Below are 23,402 nucleotides of genomic sequence, written 5' to 3' on the forward strand. Positions count from 1 at the left end.
TACACAGATGCCCCACTCGCACTATCATTTTCTATGTTCAGTGGACCGTGAAAGTTGGGTAAAAAATCTATTTTGGCATTAAAATTAGAAAGATTATATCATAGGAAACATGTTTATTAAGTTTCAAGTTCATTGGACTTCAAATTCTTCAAAATCTACCTTGACCAAAAAATGTTCAGCACTCAGCAGACCGTGAAATTGGGTCAAACATCTAATTTAGCATTAAAATAAGAAAGATCATATCATAACGAAACATGTCTACTAAGTTTCAGGTTTATTGGACTTCAACTTCATCAAAAAGTTAAACTACCTTTACCAAAAAACTCCAACCTAAAGCGGAACAGACGGACGGGTGGACGAACGAACGGACGGACGCACATACTAGAAAACATAATGCTACTATCGTAGGTGGGGCATAAAAATTCATTTGGAAGTGCAGGGGTACACTTTGTCATGGTACCATTTATGCATGTTCTGTGTGTCTGTCTGTCTGTCCGTCCATCCGCGGTGTATTACAAATAAAATGCGGGTTTATTTTAGACAAACTATTGTTGTCAAGTGATGTGAGGCAGTGAGTCACTAGTTTTTTGTTAGTATTGTAATCTTTTCGTCGGAAAAAAGCGAGCATTATTTCGTTTTGTTAATTTGATAGAATGCTTTTACTAATGATGTGTTAGCTGAGTATTATGCCGATATAAATGGAGTTTAATGTCTTCAGGTACCTGTCCAAAGTCGGGAATAACTTTACCTCGTTAGTAAATGGCCTTCTTTAATTTTTACTTGAAAGTCGTTTAAATATAATGTTGACGGAAGACATTTTATAGTCTTCGATTTAATAATTCAATTTTTGTGTAGACTATATTTCACAAAGACGCTTGCCTCTTTAAAAAAATTCCTATAATAATATTGACGATATTTCATTATACATGTACACGTGTATCTGTTTTAATCCATTAATTTATAAGAAAAACTGTTTAATAAATCATATTTTTTTTTATATATCAAACGATGAATTCCTTGTACATTTGAACAGGATTTTACTATTTTCTTCTTATCATCATTTTAGTTTTCCGTATGTAATTTGAATAATTTCTCCAATTGATTAAGTTGCTGTCCTCCCTATTCAGGTTGGCATAGTAACAGTTTTTGTACCACCATCCACCTTTATATCGTGCTGCACAGTTGCGTCCTGCATCGCCGTCATGGTCAGAATCCTTTGTACTAAACATAAGGCCGTTGTGATAGGTCATTGAATCACCTGCAAATATGAAACTACATTAAGTACTAGTATATTGAAATAATAAAATCTTTTCCTCATTTGCAAAAGATGCTTATCAATTCTGTGTTGTGTCATCCCCAAAAAATAACAAAAAAAAACCCCAAAACCACACACATAAAATAAAAAACACAAAATAATAGTTAATAAAACAACGAAACATACTATTTAGACAGAGCTAGTAGGTGATTTCACGTAAGATTACTGAAAGTAATACGACAGTAATACGACGGTTGCCATATAACGAGCAGGATGTACCTACCTTGATCACTTAATTCCAGGTTTTTGGTGGGGTTCGTTTGCTAAATCAGTAGTTTTCTATGTAGTGTTGTGTGTTTTCGTAGTTTTCTTTTTCTTTTTTTTTGTCATGGCGTTATTTGTTTAGTTTTCGACTAATGAGTCTTAAATGTTTATTTTTGTACGTTCAACCTCTTTTGTGAGAAGTATTGAAGTAGCAGACAGCTAAAGAGTTCGGAGAATGAAACCCCGATGTTAACATATATTCTAGATTTCATTAAATATTTTCGAAGACACCAGTGTATTTTTATTGGATTCCTGCCGAATATTATATCAACCCTGCTGCAATTGTTATATCATAGTTTTTACGTACATGTATGAGTATGACTAATGGGTTAATAAATATATAACACATGCATGATACTTCGGATGGGATCAACATAGCAGGACATAATTGGGAAAAGATGGTGAGGAAGGAATTGAGAAAATGGACAATAATATAATTACGGAACAATACGGTTTAAACAAGAACTACAAAAATGACCTAAAAATTGAAAAAAATTAAAAATACAAAAGTAAAGACTACCCAATTCCCTATCCAGACCCTCAGCATACATATGCTGCATACTCAATTATAGTTCACCATTAGACTTACCTGCATTACCTCTATAACCTCCTATAGCTAAACTATATTTACTGCTTTCATCACCAAGTCTGAAGGTTGAATAGTTAGCATATCTGTAATCGCTAGGGGAGACTTCCAAATATATACTGATCTCATGCTTGGCCTCAGATGACATGATATGAATATTCTCATTACCTGCAGGTGATAAGATTATAAAATAAAAAAAAAATATATATATTTTTTTTTTGCAAGCCAAGGTCTATCTGCCCTGAAATTTTCAAATGAATCCGACAACTGATTGTTGGGTTGCTGCCCCTGAATTGGAAATTTTTAAGGAAATTTTGCTGTTTTTGGTTATTATCTTAAACATTATTATAGATAGAGATAAACTGTAAACAGCAATAATGTTCAGCAAAGTAAGATCCACAAATAAGTCAACATGACCAAAAAGGTCATATTGAAAATTTCTGAATTGAGGATGAAGTAAACTGCACAAAGTTACAAATATGGATACATATGATTTATTAAAAAAAGAGGGATGTATGTAAAAAATTGTAAGTCACGAGGAGCCTTCATCTCCGCCCACCACCCCCTTTTTTCCCACAAAAAAAATTTAAAAAAGAGCTAAGAGAAAAAGATTGATTGTTGCCTTCTGGTAAATTATATGATTAAATTGCAATCATGAAATACATCGTCCAATCATAAGCATCTTTAACTCCAATGTAGGAGAACTACATTGAAAACAGAAAATGGTAATGTACTATAATAATATCAAAGATCAATGTCAAGGTTCACATGTACCATAACATTAAAAATAAAATTAATAAAATTGAGAATGAAATCTTGAACATGTTTCCAAGAATTGTCATTTTAAAAAATCTACTATTGAGGAGATTTTTTTTTATATTATTGCTGATGTTCAATTAGCACATAGAAGTATTATAATAGATTTCATTTGTTTCTTTCAAACCATTGGTTGGTTGGTATTTGTTGTTATAAGTCACTTTCAACACGTTTGGTTACATTGTAACATTTTGGAGAAGGAACCCGGAGAACCCAGAGACAACTACCAACCGTTGGTTCATTTAAAACGAAATACGAACGTTACCTTATTGAAGTCAAGTTTGTACTCTAAAGATTTGCTACTTACTGTAACACTATTAACTAACCTAACCAATAATCTCCACTAGCTATTCCGAATCCATATTTATATTCATTCCATCCTCTATCAAAATCTACAGAACCACTCTCCCGTTTTTGTATAACCTAAATACATAAGATATTCAGTATGGTCTAATGTTAAGGTGGTACCCAACACCTTGACTAAAATTAATTTGGCTCGTTTAATTTTTATAAATTTTTTACAAAATACTTACTTTGACCCTCAGATAAAAATATAAAAATTTCAAAAAACTTGAACCAATCACTTTCTGGGAAAAAAATCATTGGATATATAGTAGTTTGACAAACTCTAATTTTGATCATTGAGAAGCTTAAAATTTCCTTAACAATACGATGTGATTAAAACGTTTAGCGGATTTTATAGAGTTATCTCCCTGTAGTGTCAGGTACCACCTTAATTGGTCATTTACTGTTGAGTCAACACGTTGAATGTAAGGAATACTCTACATCTCTAGACTGTGCCATGTCATAATAAAAGTGTTTCATTGTTTTCTGAAATGTATTGATTGTACTCGTGTGATCGTTATCTTTCTACATGCTTTTTACGTTACTGTAAATGTACATATCATTATATAAGCCGTTCCCGCCACATTCTGTATGTGCCTGTCCCAGTCATCAGCCTGTAGTTCAGTGGTTGTTGTATGCCGCAGTGTTACATATTTGTATTTCGTTCATTATTTTGTACATAAATTATGCCGTACACTTTCCGTTTGCATTGTTTTACATTTATCAAATCGCGATCCTTTATACAGTAGCTGTCTATGCGGTATGGTCTGTGCTCATTGTTGAAAGCCCAATGATGACCTTTAGTTGTTAATGTCTGTGTCTTTTTGGTCTTGTGGGGAGTTGTCTCATTGTCTCGTTGTTTCTTTTTATTATATTATTTGTATGCTTTTTCATTGTCTTCGTAAATGTAAAGTTCGACGTATTACAGCAGAAATACAATTGCTACGAACAGACACAAATGTAAAGCCTCGGTAACACCTTACCGGATAGCTCGAACGGACGCCTAACGGATAACTTTTTTTCAATCAGTTCATGTCCGTTAGACGTCCATTCTTATCCGTTAGACGTCCGTCCATATCCGTTGCATGTCCGTTAAGCGTACGTTTTATCCGTCGACGTCCGTTCTGTCCGGTAGAAAATTTTGAGCATGTTCAAAACTTTGAACGGACGTCCAACGGATAAAATGTCCGTTGAACGTCCGTTAGGCGTCCGTTTTGTACGGTACTCGTCCGTTTCGTTTCCGTTATACATCCGTTGGAGGTCTGGAAGATTAATTCACCAACGGACTTCTACCGGACGTTTAACGGATAAAACGGATGTTGAACGGATGAGAAACGGACTTCTACCGAACGTATAACGGATAAAACGGATGATGAACGGATCTGAAACGGATAAATGCCAATTGAAAATTTTGCGTCAGAAATGCCAATTATTGGTATATCAGATTTCTTAAGGTTCATGAATTCCTATTATTCATAATTGATCTTAGAGTATAGGCACGTCAACACAATCAAACAGTTCTTATTCATGCCAGACACTGCCCTTTGGCGGAATTTTGAAGAACAAACCAAAACCAGTTACACAGAAACATTTTGAATATTTATGCGATTTACATGTATTATTATTGTCGCCTTTGATTTTTCCGTATATCTTGTTCATCCGTTTTATCCGGAACGCTTCCGTTATGTATTCGTTTTATGCGGTACTCGTCCGTTGGATGTACGTTCGACATCCGTTCTGTCGGTACGTGTCCGTTTCTCGTACGTTATATATCCGGTGTGTGTCCGTTATGCATCCGTTACACGTCCGTTTTATTCAGTCAGTACACCAACGGACTCCCAACGGATAACAATTTTGTAAACGGACAACTTTTATTTTCATCCGTTAGCAGTCCGTTCGTGCTATCCGGTAAGGTGTGATCGAGGCTTAACAAAATGCAATATAATAAACTGCTTAAAATATACAATCGCCAAATCTCTAATGAATCAAACGGGAGATGCATATTGTCTAAATATACTATACAAACCGTCCATATTTTGTTTGCTTCAACAACACAGTACACTTGAACTGCAAGATTACCACCACCGGGATAAATAGTATAAATTCCAGATATTGAAATGATTAAGTCTTCACACTCTCTGGGGCCTGAAACAATACTTTGATATATATATAAAAAACATGCATAAATATAGTATGCATATGGCAAATTAAAGTCTTTCTACTATACATACAAAAGTCATACTATTCTCATCAAATGCCTATACAGACTCTATGTTAAATGATTGTCGATTGTTGAATGTCCAGTTGCAAATTTTGCATAAACGATTTTGTTATACTAATAGTTATTTTGAGTTTTGCATATATTTACTGTACAGTACATAACAAAAATGAATGTTCCAAATGAATGCAGTCTGTAGTCATTGATGATAATTGTTAAGCATATAGAGTGTTTTGATTCGAGCGTCACAAATTAGTAGTTTGAAGACGAACGCGCATCTAACGTACACATGTACTTGAGACCTATTAGACTATCGGTCATAGAACATTACTTAGTACTTGAAGTACATAATTTTTGCCCGAAACACCTAATACAGTATTCTGATTGGTTGATGTATAAGTCTGAGGAATTCTAATTGGTTGATGTCTTAGTCTGAGGAATTCTGATTGGATGATGTCTAAGTCTGAGTACGGAAATCAGGTTTTTTCTTGTTTAAAATTACTTTTTATGGTTTCATTACTGTGTATATTTGGTTGTTTTTATGTAACAATATCTTTTAATACAAACTTTGTAAAGAAATATAATGTTGATGCTCTTCCCTCCCCCCTCCCCGAGTTGATAAACTGTACAATTGAGTAATACCAGACCTACTGGTAACACATGCATGGCCATTCCATGATTCACTTGAGTTACATGTGCATTTTCCAAATACACAAGATAAAGTAGTTCTGCAATCTGCTGCTGTTGTACAAGAACCGTTAAAAGAATGTCCTGGAAAATAAAAAAAAATTATGGCTAGGAAAGTCACATCTTTGAAGAAAGCGCAAGAAGGTATGATTGTATATATGACGAAAAGTATTTCTCCAAATGTGTTACAAGGTGGAAACGTTTAAAGGGTATTATTTTTAAAATGTAAGTTTCAACTATAAAACCGTTGATAAGATACATAGAGAAGTAAGAGAAAAACATCTTTTTTCTGCAGTCTTTACATTTTACCCGTTGAATATATGCTGACTCGTTTTAGTGTTGGAAATTAAAACCCTGGGATGAACTAGACTTTGCCGATGACATTGCAATGCTATCCCACAACCACCAACAAATGCAGGACAAACTAGAGCAGGTTGAAAAGAGAGCAGCAGAAACAACCAATCATAACAAGACCAAAGTGTTAAAGTCAAACACAAAGTTCCAAGCAATTTAACACCCAAGCATTAGAAGAAGTGGAATCCTTTACATACCTTGGAAGCGTAGTGAATAATCTTGGCGGATCAGATAAAGATGTAAAGATCAGAATTGGCAAAGCCAGAACTGCATTTAACATGATGGGGTCAATCTGGAAAGCACGAAATATCACGCTTAAGACCAAAATACGCTTGTTCATTTCAAACGTAAAAAACATACTCTTATATGGAGCTGAGGCTTGGAAAACAACAAAAAACCTGCTTCATAAACTTCAAGTCCATTAACAACTGCCTTAGGCGCACCCTTAACATCAGATGGCCTGGGAAGTTATCAAACAAAGATCTTTGTGAAAAGACCAACCAATCCCCAGTTGATGAAGAGTTAAAAAAGAGAAAATGGTGATGGATAGGACACACACTGAGGAAGCCAAAAACTAACATTACAAGGCAAGCCTTACAGTGAAACCCACAAGAAAAGCGTAGCAGGGGCAGACCAAGATACACCTGGAGAAGGAATGTTGCAGCCGAGATGGAGAAAGAAGGATACAAGTGGCACGATCTGGAGAGGCTAGCAAAGAACAGAACAAGGTGGAGAAATATCGTTAGTGGCCTATGCTCAAACAAGGGGCAACAGGATTAAGCAAGCAAGTACACAATGTAAGCATAGCTAACAGTTATAAATCGGTGCCTTGTGTTCTGTTTTTTTACACCACTATATATGCAAGGTCAGGGAAACTAAGGATTGGTTGCCCTAAGACTTTAAACTCTCTCGACCCAATAGCAAGTCTGGATACTGCAATGCATTAGTTGTCGTAGTCAGACCGAAAATCTTGGTTTATCTTTTAAACTGTTACAGAATTTGTCATGCCGAGATCTTTATAGAGTACAGGCGAAAGATACAAAAAAAAAAAACAAAAAAACTCACAAGACGAAAATAAAGTGACAAAGCTATGGCAAAAATGACAAAGATACGTGCAACCTTATACAAACACAACATAGACACTAAAAACTGACTCAACACGAACCCCATGACGTAATCTCAGGTGCTTTGGGGGTTGTAAACAGATCCTGCCCCAAGTTTCGCACCCGTCATGTTGCTCGTGACAGTAAAAACCCGAGGATAATACTTATTCGGTAGACTTCGATTCGAGACAAAAAGAAGAAGTTTGTTGTTACGACGATTAGAACACATTTGTCGTCATCTGTGAAACAGATATTCCATAACGGTCAACAAACCAGTGACAACATCCGTAAAATTTTCGAAGGGATGATTTCAAATTTTACCATTTGCTCGGAACTTTGTGTTTGATTGGTTCCTTGTAAGCAACATTCCTCTATTTAGAAATAGTGATAGGAAACGCATGACTTGGAATAGGGTTTCAACTCGAAGACTTTAACTCCATATGAATGCGCTGATTACCACACATGTTGCTACACAAAAATTGAAAGTCCACAATTGTGAAGTTGTTTTGTTATGGCAATTCCCTTAAGTACATCCTCATTATTCGGTAGGTATATATGTCATTGGTAATGATACCACATCTCCACATTAAAATATTGTACTTATGACATGCATAAAGTAAATAAGAACAAATAGATCAAACAATCCAATAACGATACATTTAAAGTCACTATTCATTAAGCGATTCATAAAGAATTACATTAATTCATTGTCAATGCAGTACTGTATAGTAAGATGACTTACATATCATTATGTTATTATATGAGCTGTGTAATAGTCCTGGTTTTCATTGACAACTGGTTTATATATCATAAAAAAAAGTCTGAGGTTAAAGACCGCATATAGACACCAAAATGTCTTGGTATATTTGTGTAAAAATATTGCTATCTTATTAGCGTATTAACCCTGCAATATTTCTTCATATTTACCTGTTCCGCATGAATACCCATCCCATGTTTCTCCAAAATAGTAGTCGCATCTACATATTGAGTGGACACAAAACAATGTGTCTCTACACTCCATAAGTGTGGCACAAGTACCATTCACCGATTTTCCTACATAATTAATAAAATATGTATTATTGCAACCAGGCTTTGAAATAATAAACCAAGTTTTTGAAATTGCATTGGAACATTTTTATAACCATGGTCTTTACTTCCAGTTCCACTTTGCACCGGTTGCAATTTACTTGTCGAAATTACATCAATTGCCAACTTGATTAAGGCTTAATACGTGTCAATTAAAAAACTTAAAGTTACTTATGAAAAAAACTGTTGGCTCAGGATGAAAGCAGCCTAACCACATTTGTGTTTGTACATAGACAAGTACAATAAGGCAAATATTTAAAGTATGATTATTTCCACAATAGTTGGCTGATTTCAAGTTAAACAAATAAAATTTGAATAACGTACGTTCAGCGCATGTGGATCCAGTCCAGTAATTTGACTCTATACACTGGCACTTTTTGTTTCTGCATTGTAAGGACAATTTACATTGTCTCGATTCCTCGCATTCCTCATTTATGGATTTTCCTGTATTAAAAAACACAAAAAATATAACTAAATATATAAAGTTGAATGAAGAGTTGTGGTTAATCTGAAAACGAATGTCATGCATAATGTATGGATAAATATACGCCAACGAGACTTCAATCGGACAACAATAGGAAAGACATCTAATTATCAACATATCGGCTTAGATTCTAAATCTAAACCAATTGATATAAATGGAGTTATCATTTTCAGAGCCTGTAATTAAAATTTCTATTTCAATATTTCAAATAATTTGAAACGCGTTATTTTTTAATTAAGACATATATATACATACGATTTTTAAATGATTTATATGAATAATAGTATTTGGTATAAAGGCAGCAGCAACATAATGCAAAATAATAGTAATATTGGTATCATAATTATTTATATAATACTTGTCATGCAAGCAAATCCATTCCAGAAGTAGTCATTAGAAAGACACTGACATCGACCGGACAGACAGACAAGGTTGCTGCTACACTCGCTGTTCAGGGTACACGTAGAATTTGGTCCTTCTTCTGTAATATATTAAAGATGGAGCATTTAACATTGTATAAAAGTCATCTGGTTTTAGAGTACACATACCACATACTCACACTAGAGTATCAATGTAAGTTGGTAATGCGTGATATAAAAGTTAGAAAATATAACAGAATTACCAACTCCTCAGACCTGCGGAAACAATCACTATGACACAACATCTTATTCTATTTAAGGAATGACTGTAATATTTTTTCTGTCTATGAAGAAATATAACATAAAAAATTTGGTGCACACTGAATAACGCGCTTCAATCAGGAGACGCGTTACATCCAAAATGAAATTATAAAGTTATATATATATCATACTCATGAAAGCTGATGTTAAATGCAGGAGAAAGATAGTTTTCAAGTTAAAAAGATGAATATAAACGAAGTCAGTGGTTGTCATTGGTCCGTGTCTGTCACATTTGTTTTCGAAAATAGTTTTGTTCTAACATAGGCCGTAAGTTTTCTCAATTGCATTGTTTTATATTTTTTCACATAAGAGCCTAGACGACTCGACAGTATGGGTTGTTCTTATTGTTGAAGGTTGAACGGTTGCCAATGGTGATGGAAGTTTTTAAAGAGCTTGACTTGCTATACAGCCCTCACACGGTTGCCTGTTATTGATTACATCCGCTTCATTTGATTTATGATGGGTAATTGTCTCACTCATTGGCAATCATACCACATCTTCTTTCTCTATATTAATTTAACATGAAGGAGTGTTAGCCTACATCACTTTCTCTATATGAGCCTTTGAATCAGCGACATACAAAAGGTATTTCGTACTTTTGGAATAATTGTACCCATTTCTGTCTTCTTAATGTTCTTTTTTCTTTTCTTTTCAATTTTTTCAATCAAACTCAACCGATACAATAGTATTACATACGCATATGATGTCCACACAGAAGATCTCGATTACACGAGTCGGAACCGCTACAACAGTTTTCACATACCAAATGTCGGCCAGGGCTTGATCGTCGGCCAAATCCATTACTAGTTGAAGCATGAAGACAAAGCTGTAACAAAATTGGCTCCATAAAGCTGTATTAAATGAATGGCTATTTTTTATTTGGAATTTATTAAACCATAAAATTAATTTGTGTAAAATGTGAAGAGTCAAAAATTAATCTTATGGGTCAATAAATTCAAAATAAATTATTGCCATTCATTATAAATAAATTTCTATCAAAAATAACGCTCTAAGAACTTTCTATATTATTTATATTAACAATAACAACGTACACAGATGTTGGCGTATGAATACACAACGTCAGAGTGGGCGTGTCGCCATAAAAATTGACAACATTGAAAAGAAAACTAATACTTTTAACCAATCAGAAAACAGTAAATACACCAAAATTTATTAAACAATCAACAGAGAAAAAGAAGCACCCAAAATTATCCCCTATTTTTAGACCAGGTTTTTTTCTTTATATATCAACAATAAGGATACTTATAGAGAAGCATGCAATATGTTATAGGAAATCAAGACTCATTTCATGAAAACATGCAGTATCATGTTCATGTAAGGTATAGCACGACTGAAAGTAAGGCATACACCAACTAATCTTAAACCATATACTTGTTCTGTTGTCTTTGATGGATAGCATTCTCATTTGTTATTTTGCCACATCGCCTCATTCTGTTACAAATTCATTTGTAGATAGATGTAATTGGTACATAAGCGCAGACCACACGTCAGATTCGATGGCTCTGGTTCGCGATTTGCCTTTTGTCCGCTTTTGCTGACGATCGTTGCAATGATTTGTCTCTTAAAAATGTGTAAATTTGGATTTTCTTTAATATACTTACAGATTTGTCTTTACAACCAAGATCAAAGTTTTCTTGATTATCTTCCGTCTTAAATTTATGGAGAAAACAAGCCTTTCAACAACAAAATATATAAAATTATAAAATTTGACTATAATACTGTAATTAATTTTTCACCTTACTGTTTATAGAAAGATAAGAAAAATGAATAGTACATTCAACATATTGTTATGATCTTCAGCAATGACTATAACACGTACAAGCTCGCACATTTTGTACAAACGAAAGGAATTGACAATCTGTAATTACTTAAATACGTCGTTTAGTCCTCATGGAGTCCAGTTTTATTAAATATACTTTTATACTATTTTTTGTGCTGCAAGAAAGTGTTTATTATTATCCTTTATGTTGTTGTCGCAGTCCTCTTAGTGCGGTGACAGAAGTGTAAAAAGTCGTCTAGATCGCGAGTGTAATCTCCCCAAATAACACACGGCTAAAAATGGTCTTAACTTAAAGACAAATATGTCTTCTTTAGTTTTTGCCCTGTCGTCAGAATTTTGTACGGTCACATTTTTCTAAAAAGTCGTTTTTATGACTGGTAGTATATTGGAGAGTTTCAACCCCCCTTTTTCTAAATGAAAAAATGTGTATGTTTGCTTACATTTAATTGAAATAGTTTTTCCTGAAGCTATTCTTATATGTCAAAATATTCTATTCGGTATTTTATTTCCTTCTAATCAATAAAATTTGCGAAGTTTAGACTATTTAAAATTGAGGTAATTTTAATTGCAAATTCAGACTCAAACTTTAGTTTCTTCTTCATAGTATGAATAAAAATTATCCCATAATATTTTAAGCATACAGTATTTAATAAAACTAATAAGTGATAAAAATTTCGGAACCAAAATATGAAAAAAAACTTAAGAAATCAATGGAAAAAGAATGGAGTAAAAATCTTCAATTTCAACACGGAACTCAATCACTGCCTTCCGTCACATTTTGTGTATTAGTCAATAATTTGCTCTCAAATGATATATGAAATAACTACCTTTTTCGCTATTATATACACATATTTTCAATGAAAGTGCAATGATATATGCCACATAATTTGTTTGCATATGTTTATATTCTATGTTTTTTCGTTATAAAACATCAAATATACTTTGTCAGAAAAGTCTTATTGTAAAATCAAAATAATTGACGGATAGTTTCAGTAAATATTCCGTGATATGCAAAGTCCTTTGCAGCTTCGCTCCATTAAGTCCAAAGAAAAGACAAAAGTCTTTAAATTTTATGCAGTGCATAATATGCCAAAAAAAAAAAAAAAAAAACTCGATTGAAATTTTGAGTCAATTTACCAGTTTAGGGAAGTCGATTTGTGTATCTGCATTGCATAAAAGATTGGATGAGGTGAACATCAAGATGTTTCATGCCATATCTGTTAATTTGAAGAACTCCGTGCAGGCAGTTTATCATCGTTCATACTACAAAACTTAAACAAGTAAAGATATGTGTTCCCCCTTTTAGAGGCTCCTAGTCTGATATTTAATGACGACATACAATTATCTGACTGTTAATTGTCCCTCAGTTTCGGGTATTTGTACACGTTCTAGAATGCAGTCGTTCAACTAGAGCGCATGTATATTTTGTTGCAACAAAACATTTTAGAAAGATCAAAAATTATTCAAGTTTGAATCAGATGAGCGTATTAAAAATGTTTCATCCGTGTCAGATAAAGTTAAAGTTGAAATAGTTTCCCGTCAATCTTTTAAACTTCAAGCACTCTGTCATTTTGGTTGCATTACAAATTATTTGCTAAAAACGAAATAAAAAAATCCAAACTCGTGGAAGCAGATATCTCAGAACACGATACTACTTTTACTAATTTTAATTTGGCTATTGACAACGATTTATTGGTCATTCCTCATGACACCGTTACTTGATACATATAGATCACTTCTTCCCGCTGATTCTAATTTAAAATATTCTAAATGTAAAATGCAGTCTAAGCTCATTCATTTCTATAGAAATTCAGTTGTCAAACAACTTTAACAAGTTCAAGGCAAATATAACGTAATATTTAGTAGCAAAATAACTATTTATGATGCCATATAAGCTTCTAGTCAATTGAAAACTGACCCCAAAATCTCAATGTAAACTGTAATAGATACAAATAACGGACAGATATTAATTTCATTCCGCTCTAAAGAGACTACCCAACTTCGGATGAATTGTCTCTTCCTTCTTAATTCAGTCAATGCCTTCGTAGTTATTGCAATTCATTCTATGGTTACTCAGTGAAACTGTATACAGCCAAGATTTTTCTCAGGATATGGCACCAGAGAAATTGTGGAAATGCAATTGTTGAGGCAATCGTTTTTGTTTTACTCTTTTTCATTTAGGATTGGCTTTACAAATGTACCATGAGTTTGGTTCAAAACACCTTGTTGAAACATTGAGTGCCAAAGGATTTTATGCTTCTTAAAGTAAAGTGCGACGCTATCCAATGTGTTGCCAACCATGCAATTGAGCGAATTCAAGATAGTGTGTACGTCTCGTATAATGTTTCCGCAGCATCTTTGCAGACAAGCATATGGATGTCATCACACCTTCATAACCCCCTTTTAGATCTCTGTTAAATCTTGGATGAATTGATAGCCTAGGGATGGTTTGAAGGTGGTATTTTTTAGGAACAAATGTCTTTGGACTTCCTACAATATCTTGTCTGTACTTGTAAAGAAAAACGCAAAATAACGTGTTCGCTTTCAGCAGAACCTTTCATTTGCAGACCTGTTGCCATGAGTGAAATGTGTAGAAATATTAAAACACGTCTTGTGACGGTTGATGAAAATGAAGATGATGGAGATAACGGTTGATTTGGTATAAAGCTTGTTGCACTGGTACACATGGTTCAAGCCCCGAGATTAGGGGAGTGTTGGCGTGCCCTTAAAAAAGTTAAACCCCACCACTTTCTGTGTGTGTCTGTTTCAAGTCACGAAACGGTACTGCAGTGTAATTTGTCGTTTGTTTCTCTATACTATATTTGTTTCTTTCTTATTTATTTTGTACATTAATCATGTTAATTAGGCCGTTAGATTTTTGTTTGTTTTACATTATTCATTTCGGGAATTAAAGACTATGCAGTATGAATTTTACTCATTGTTGAAGCTCGTACGGGACCTATAATTGTTTTATGTCTCATTTGGTCTCATTTGGAGAGTTGCCTCATTTGCAATTATATGACATCTTTTTTTTTATATGGAATACTTTTGAAGTTTGTAGTACGTTGCAAGGGAAAAAAGGGGGGATATAGTTACAAAACCTATAATGTATTCGATATTAACCAGAGTTAAATACGCGATTACAAAAGATAACACTATGGTAGCAGTAATAATTGTGAAAAAAACCAAAAGCAACGAGTAGTCTATAAAAAAAACCTGAAGTATTCGCAAATTCAATATGAGGTCATATTTGACTGTAGTGTTCAATGGCTTTGGTTTGATACCTCACCCACTATGACAGTTTAAAAAATAATTTAAAAAGTATTGTCCTGCATGACACTTGATTTTTACCTGAAATTGATATTTTTCATAAGGTTAAGGTGCTCTAAACATTTTATAGGTTGAAAACTTGATTTTTGAAGTTTTATTTATAAAACGTCGTTTTAGGAATTTTTTTGATAAAAAAATCTCAATGATTAAGGTTTATGTATAATAACAAACATTACTAAAGACAAAACAGTATCATTTGTATTTAGGTAGAGTTTAGAAATAGAAAAAAATGCCAAAATTGAAACCCTCCCAAATTTTCACAGATTTTTACATATGACCTTTGACCTCAATTTAAAAAAAAATGTGACCATATCAAGTCCTGACGACAGGCATATTATTATGGTACACGATTTTCTCTTTCCAATGATATATTATGTAGGTGTGTGTTCGGTGGGGAGATTAAATTCAAAAAAATCTGCCTTCAGTCACCGCACTATCTGTCATACCAAACAATAGAAAAATACAATGAATGCTTTTAGTTTAGTGGAGCTGGATTGTTTACTCTTTTGGAGCACCGGATCAGATCGACCATACGTATTGGAATTGTTTTATGATCGGGTTATGATTTAGAGTAAGGGCTTGTGTATGGGTTATGTATTGATTTTGGGTTAAACATATATGAGTAGCGTCCCCTTGAGTAAAGGAAGTCCCAATCTTCAGTGATGAACAGGCCTACACAGGCAAAATTAGCTCACATGAATTTCACATCAATCTCACGTGAAATTCACATGAAAAATTTCACGTGAGATTCACCTCAATCGAGCTTAAACATGAAACTCACGTGAAAATTTTCATGTGAATTTCACGTTAATTGAGATTCACATGATTCTGATGTGAAATTTTTCACATGAATTTCACGTGAAATTTCCAAAAAAAAAATTGATGTTTTTCATGATTTTAATTAAATTTGAAAATTTATATGTTATTTGAATTACTCTATTTTAAAAACTCATGTGAATTTCACATGAAAATTTTTACGTGATTTTCATGTGAAATTCACATGAGTTTCACATGAGAATCACGTGAAACTCACAAAAATTGTTTTCACGTGAGTTTCACGTATAAGCTCGTTTGAGGTGAAATTGATGTGAATTTCACGTGAGATTCACATGAATTTAAATTCACGTGAAATTGATGTGAGTGAAATTTGCCTGTGTAGAAAAAATTATTTTATATGCGTGTATTCCTACAGTCATTCTATCACCATTTTAGATGTACATGTATGCTTAAAAGATGTGAAGTGTAAAATGAAAACTACCTCATGTTCATTGCAGACTGTTATGTTTGTGCACAATGCTGGACTTTTGACCTCACTACAGCTCAAACAATTCTGCTTTGGAACTGTTGATAAATTAAAACGAAGTCACCTTAATATATGAACCTTTGAAAAAGCAAAGGTCAAACACGTACACATATTTATATTTATCATTTGATATACCAATGTGTATGTATGAATATATAAAAAAAAAAATTAATAAATAGAACTTGATACAAATGTGTTCAAAAAGTCATAATAATAATCCACCTATAAAAATAAGAAGATGTGGTACGATTGACAATGAAACAACTCTCCACAAGAAGCAAAATGACACAGAAACAAATAAAGTGTACCGTACGGCCTTCGACAATGAGTTAAACCCATACCACATAGTCAACTATAAAAAGCTCCGAAATGCTAGTATGACGTGGCTTAAAATGCTGAAAACGGCATTCACATTTAATAGCCGACCATATACCAATATATGTTTTACTCATTGTTGAAGACCTTTCAATTGTACATAATTTCTTACATCCACCTTATTTGAACTTCAGTGGATAGTTGTTTCATTGGCAACAATACCATAATTCTGCAGTGACTCTTCGGAAAATTTTCAATTTTATTCTTGAACTTCATCCCATTAATTCGCATATTCCCTACAAGTTTCAATAAATATGATAAACACTCTATTTCTTTTGCAAGAAACGTGGACGGATGGTCGGATAGACAACGGCATTCCATACTACATCTTGTCTATACATTTTTTTGTACGACGAGCTTACATTTTGTATTCTAGTGCTATCGATATAGTATTTCACAGTCTCTGGTCTCTATGATTTTAAGAGGACACAAATAACACAACTTTAACTGACCAATCAAGATTTAGTGTGCTTTGTATTAAATAGTGAATGCATGGATACTTTATTCTCTTAAACAATTGTTACAGAGAACATATACATATAACATAGTCACTGTGATTGAACATTTGAAATACAATTAAATGTTATCAAAAAAATATAGTAAAATAAAAACATATTTGGAACGCTTGTACATAAGATTTTATGAAATGAAGTGGGTGTCACCCTCTCCTACTTTCTTATTATTGTTTTAAGTCTTAAAACAACTATAAAAGACGAACAAGTCATATTTGAAACGCTTGTCATTATGATTTTATGAAATGAAGTGAGTGTCACCCCTCCTACTTTCTTATTATTTCTTTAAAGTCTTACCTATTAAGCTATTGTCACACGTTAAATCGTCATTACAGACATGAGAACCATTACAACATTTCTGGCACATCATATGAGAATGGTCACTTCTACGTCCTACCAGATTCCCAGTCAAATCCTTACGACATATCTGTAAAATGACTGAAATACTACTAAGCTTGACTAAAGAGCAACATATAGCTAGATTGAATATTTTCTTATATTTCAGTTATATATGTTGACAGAACTTGAAAAGGCACGTGTTTTTCTCTTGGGCCAATTATTTTTGCCTACATCTTAAATAAACTATATTAAACACGTCAAAACACAAAAAAAAAAACCCAAAAACTTTTCTTTCAGTATTAAATAGGAAAACGTTTTCTTTGTGCAAATCAATGTTAACTTGTTTTTCAACTTCATAGGAACCTGCTATTTTTCACTTCTGGTCTGAAACAATCTTTTAAAAAGAAATTTATAAGTAAGATTATATCTTTAACAAAAATTAGTTTATTTACCCGCTCTCCCACCCAATTAGGTATGATGGATCGGTGCTTTAGCTGTTATTATAAAATTACAGAAAGTATAACTAAATTGCTGATAAACTACAAAAACTTAATGAACGGTAATTTACCGATATTGGCTCAATCTAAACCCAAAATAAAGAGATTTTAAAATGATGGAGTCATTGCAGTGGCAAGTTAATTTTATATTTAGAACAAAGATAGTAGATAGTTAAACATATAATTACCTCAGGATAAGTACAACCAACATCGTAGCGAATAACATTTTCATTTGTCTGATACTTTTGTGTGAAGCACACCTGAAATAAATACTTTTGTTTATTTAATAGTTTATAAGCTAATTCTAAGTGAGATTTGTAGAGTATGCAGCTTCAACATTTGTTATGCCTAAAAAAGTATTAATGCAAACAAATTCGATAATGCAGTGTCAGGTAAACAGGATAAGATGCAACTGGAGTTTCAATAGATGGATAACGATGGAAACGTTCACGGTCGAATAATCGTATAGTCAAAACTGTGCATGAACCAACCATGAAGCAATTCAGTCCATCGCCTGGACCAACATTATATGTTGATATGCTGTCCAAAGTCAGGAACTTGTTATTCAGTGGTTGTCGTTTGTTGTTGTGTCACTAATTTATTTCCGTTCATTATTTTAACGTTATTAGGCCGTTAGTTTTTCTCATTTGACTTGTTTTCATTTGTCATTTCGGGGTATGGCAAGCCGTTCTCGTCAAAACTATGTTTAAACCCTTTTTTCGAAAAAAATACACACTGAGATTTAAAAACCTAAAATAACACACTGAGAAATCGAAATTACACACTGAGATTTAAAAAAAATAAAACACACACACTGAGAATTCAAATTTACACACTGATATTTTAAAAAAGACACACTGAGATGAAATAAAGCGAAAAACACACACTGAGAATTGTTAATTACACACTGAGATTAATATGCAAATTACTAATGAATATTCATGAGATGAATATTTTAACAGATTAATATCTTGATCTCAAGAACTCTTGTCATTATAATGAAATGCGATTCCTTCAACCAACATTCGTAATAAATTTCAAGACTTACAGCGGATTCCATTGAGTGTGTAGCGAAAGGTAAATTATCTTTGGTTAGCTTGCTTGATAGCTGAACCGTGAAGTCATCATTAGGTCAGGTAAACTATCCTCCTTTCGAAGTAACATAGTCCAACAGACAGATCGATTGGTTTTCTGTCGGACTAGTCTATTCTTAAAGTAGGGAAGTTTACCTAACCTAACAATGACTTCGCGGTTCAGCTAACAAGCAAGCTAACCAAAGATATTACATTTGGCTACACACTCAATGGAATCTGCTGTAACATCGCTCATATTCATAAGTTTGTTGCCTATAATTCAGATCATTACTACCAGTGTATCGGGATTTTTTTTTTAACTTAAAACCGTATAAGCATGGGTCCCTTTTCAAAAGTCTTCCAACTGTTACCCTGATTTCGCAAAATAATCTTTTATATTTTTGTTACGTTTATATGCTATAATAGACACTTGAGTAAAAATTTCACTGCATTCTTTGTTTTTTTGCAGATTGTTCCAATGTTTTCTTATAATTTTGATAAAGTTTTTCACCATTTGGTTATATTTTGTAATAAGAGTAAGTGGGTATTTTTCTTGTTCTTGTATTTCTAAAGGTTTTTTTTATGAATAATTTGAAACCAAATCAAAGAACTAACGAGTTCTGTCCCCTAGTTGTTTTAAGCTTGTAATAGATTCAGATTAAGTATGTTAATTAGATATGTGCGCATAAAAAGTACGCACAAATCTCAGTGTGTAATTTTTAATTCTCAGTGTGTAATTTCAAATTCTCAGTGTGTGTTTTCAGTTTATTTATTCTCAGTGTGTCTTTTTGAAATCTCAGTGTGTAATTTTCAGGTCTCAGTGTGTAATTTTCAATTCTCAGTGTGTGTTTTTCATTTTTGTAATCTCAGTGCGTCTTTATGAAATCTCAGTGTGTAATTTTTAATTCTCAGTGTGTAATTTTTAATTCTCAGTGTGTGTTTTGAAGTTTTTTAATCTCAGTGTGCTTTGTTGTTATTCTCAGTGTGTAAATTTTTCGAAAAATGGTTTAAACATAGTTTTGACGAGAATGGCTTGCCATATCGGGGCGTTTTATAGCTGACTTTACGATATAGGCTTTGCTCATTGTTGAAGGCCGTACGGTGACCGATAGTTGAGGATTTCTGTGTCATTTGATATCTTAAGAAGAGTTGTCTCATTGGCAATCATATCACATCTTCTTTTTCATACTGGATATTATACATAGAAAGTTTGATCTCAAGAATATTGGTTTGGAAATAGATAAAACCTCTATGTGTTTGTCATATTATTTCTTGTCAACATAGATAACAGGTGTTTTCGCGATATACCATGAAATTAAGCGCCCTGACTATATTTTAGTTGTGAATAAATTTGGTTGAATGAATTGAAATTTCACCGAATCTACAATAGTCGTTTAAAAATTTCTTTAATTATTACCAACGAAAGAACTCGAACAATGATACAACGCAAACAAGTGGACAAGATCAATTCCCTATCTAGCAATGTCGTCTTTTAAGCCAGATATTGAACTTTTAACTGTAGGAAAATGTTGTATATGTTGTAGTAAAATAGGTTTTGGTCTTACCTCGTCGTTCTGACACTGAACTACTTGCAAACATTTTTCATTTTCTTGCAAATTAGTGCATGAATAGCAAATCCGTGTGCAAACTACAAAATTTAGTAAATTTAACAAACCGTTTATATCTGTTATATGGAATTATATTGTGCTTGTTTATTTTTTCATTTGTAATCCACTGACCAATATGACTATATATGGGGATAGTCTTTTTCATTAAAAAATTAAAAAAAAATAAATGTGAACATTCAATTTGTATCGCTAGAATTTTAGGAAAATGTTTGATTCTTTGAATCGTAAATTATGAGCAAATTTTGTCTGTACTAAGGTTTAAAATGTGTGCACATACCCATTTATTTATTTAACTTTAACTTTTAAATCTTTATCCTTAATTATTGTCTTTGATTTTTGAACTCATTTGCGTTGCTTAAAAAATAGTGACGAAAGATACCAAAGGGACAATCAAACTCAGAAATCTAAAATAAACTGACAAGGCCATGGCTAAAAATGAAAAAAAAGACAGACAGACAAACAATAGTACACATGACACAACATAGAAAACTAAAGAATAAACGCGGACTACGGTAAGAGTTCTGTCAAGTCTGGAGCCACTGACCCTTTGTTAGTCATGTATGGTTTTACTTCATTTACATGTTTTGGAGTTTTGTGTAACGTCCATTTTTATTGAAATAGTAGTGTTTGCTTAGGGGTTGCGGGATTTTTCGCTGCGTTGAAGACCCATTGGTGGCCTTTGGCTGTTGTCTATTCACGGCTCGGCAACTTTCGTTTAAGGCGCTTCGCTTGGTTCTTCAAATGTGCAGTCTAATTTATGTATTCATGTATACGAACATTTCTTAGTAATGCTTGAAAATACTTACGAATTGGCGAGAAAAAACATATTAAGACAATCAATACCAGTATCGAATCTGAAAGAAACTAACTAAAGGTGGTCAAAAAGCTTTTAACTTTATAAAGTGGTTATATTAATTGATGACTTTTAAACTTTCGGGTTTCAACGTTAAACTTTGTTGAGATTGAAATATCAAGAAATGCGATTAAAAAAATCATTAGATTTATAAAATATCATGTATTTCTTATTATGGTATTACTGATAGTATCAAGAACATGCCTTAAGTTCTGGCAAGTGATTGAACATTTTCCTGTGCTGATCATGATGTTCATGGTACAGTGGTTGTGGCTCTCCTTTGTTGTGATGTGGCGATGTGTTTCTTTGACTGTTTTTTTTTATAAGTGTCTAGGCATTGTTTATTGTATATATATGCACGACCTGACCAATTAACTATGCATGTACTGGTTAAACCTTCATTTACATATCTTACAACACTTGCTGTTTATTGAAGCTGCTTCATAAAACTTTTGTGTTGCATGCATGCTGTGAATGCTTACTTTCTATGATTAATTATATTTTTGCATGACTATGTCTATATCTATGTTTTATGTTTATAAATTACAGTCTGCTGGTAAATTTTAATTCCGTATAAACCATGAAATATAAACACCCTAATGACAAGAACAAGTAGAGATATTAGTTTTCCGTAAAGCTGTTGTTCCAGAACGACATGTATTTTTTTTTAGATATATTATCTGGTTAATTCTTGACCTGTTTCAATTTTGCTATCCTTTTGATACGGAGTAACAACAAAAGTCTGTCTTAAAGGAGAAACTTTCCGTATAATAATTCTTGAAGAAAAATGTATGATTTGTTTCACACTTCTACTTTAAATATGCGCATTCTTGTTGAAAATATCGACTGTCTGTTTAAATCGAAATTCATTCGAGTCGAAATATAAACAAACTAACAAACAAACACACAAGCAAAAGTAATGAATGATTATTTACCCTTTGTTATAATTGACATTGAAATGATATCAATCCCTTATCGTGACACATATGGACATGTACTGGCATTCAGAACCACAGATTCAGATAACAGCCCACAGTAACGCTAATAGTCTGATAAGTGAATCACACTTTTCACGTTTTTCTTATGAACTATTATTAGGTCAAATTACACACAACATCGCAGAACCACTAAAATCAGTACGTGTTTTATCATATATACATGCCGCATCATTAAAATATTGTTAATCTAAAAACAGAAAATGTTGAATAATGTTAGGGCAGTTTGTCGAGTTATGGCTAACAAAACAACTACATGTTTTCTCTAAACAAAAAACAATGGCTGTAAATTGGGATGGTATATACCACATGCATGAATTACATTTTACTGCATCCAGACAGCACGAAAAAAATAATCCCGGCTATTTGTATAAATAATAAAATATAGTCCTTTTTTAATAACAGGAAAGAAATGTTCCATTTTACGACAATAAAACAAATAGGTAATTCAAACTACAAAACTATCGGTCCCTATACAATCTCCCTATGCTGAAGATTGAAGCTGGTAGCCACGGTGACTTTTAGCAGACAATCAAGTTACCAACCACTTTTTCCAGCCGTCAATTTTAATGATTTGTCTAAAATCCAAGAAAACTGGAAATGGCTTAAATGTTCAAAAACTTTTAAAATCTGACTTTATAGAACCTCTTTTGACAGCGAAATTCAACATTCTCACTTGTATTAATTCTTAAATGTGGCAATCCGTTTTATATACCAATGATATAAGCAGCCACATGTTTCAGAATATGTTTAATCTG

The 23,402-nt window shown here is 33.0% G+C and overlaps 1 protein-coding gene across 1 annotated transcript; it reads right to left on the reverse strand.

Annotated features, from left to right (window-relative positions):
* Nucleotides 1–973: 973 nt before the first annotated feature.
* LOC143042578 (uncharacterized) lies at nt 974–22,727 on the reverse strand. Its single transcript, XM_076214979.1, has 16 exons — nt 22,585–22,727; nt 21,603–21,650; nt 20,734–20,816; nt 18,284–18,355; nt 17,557–17,686; nt 16,328–16,410; nt 11,561–11,632; nt 10,635–10,764; nt 9,617–9,739; nt 9,099–9,218; nt 8,616–8,741; nt 6,196–6,315; nt 5,353–5,471; nt 3,308–3,404; nt 2,169–2,333; nt 974–1,258 (listed from the first exon to the last, which is right to left on the reverse strand). Exons 1-16 carry the CDS (start codon nt 22,601–22,603, stop codon nt 1,041–1,043), a joined length of 1,725 nt encoding a protein of 574 aa, XP_076071094.1. The 5' UTR covers nt 22,604–22,727; the 3' UTR covers nt 974–1,040.
* Nucleotides 22,728–23,402: the final 675 nt, after the last annotated feature.

This window comes from Mytilus galloprovincialis, chromosome 8 (assembly GCF_965363235.1).
Source record: "Mytilus galloprovincialis chromosome 8, xbMytGall1.hap1.1, whole genome shotgun sequence".
Lineage (NCBI taxonomy): Eukaryota > Metazoa > Mollusca > Bivalvia > Mytilida > Mytilidae > Mytilus > Mytilus galloprovincialis.

Coding starts and splice junctions, on each gene's coding strand:
- LOC143042578 (XM_076214979.1), bottom strand. Junction 2,334..3,307: donor TAGTGGAGATTATTGGTTAG/GTTAGTTAATAG, acceptor TATCACCTGCAG/GTAATGAGAATATTCATATC. Junction 1,259..2,168: donor AGGTTATAGAGGTAATGCAG/GTAAGTCTAATG, acceptor TCATATTTGCAG/GTGATTCAATGACCTATCAC.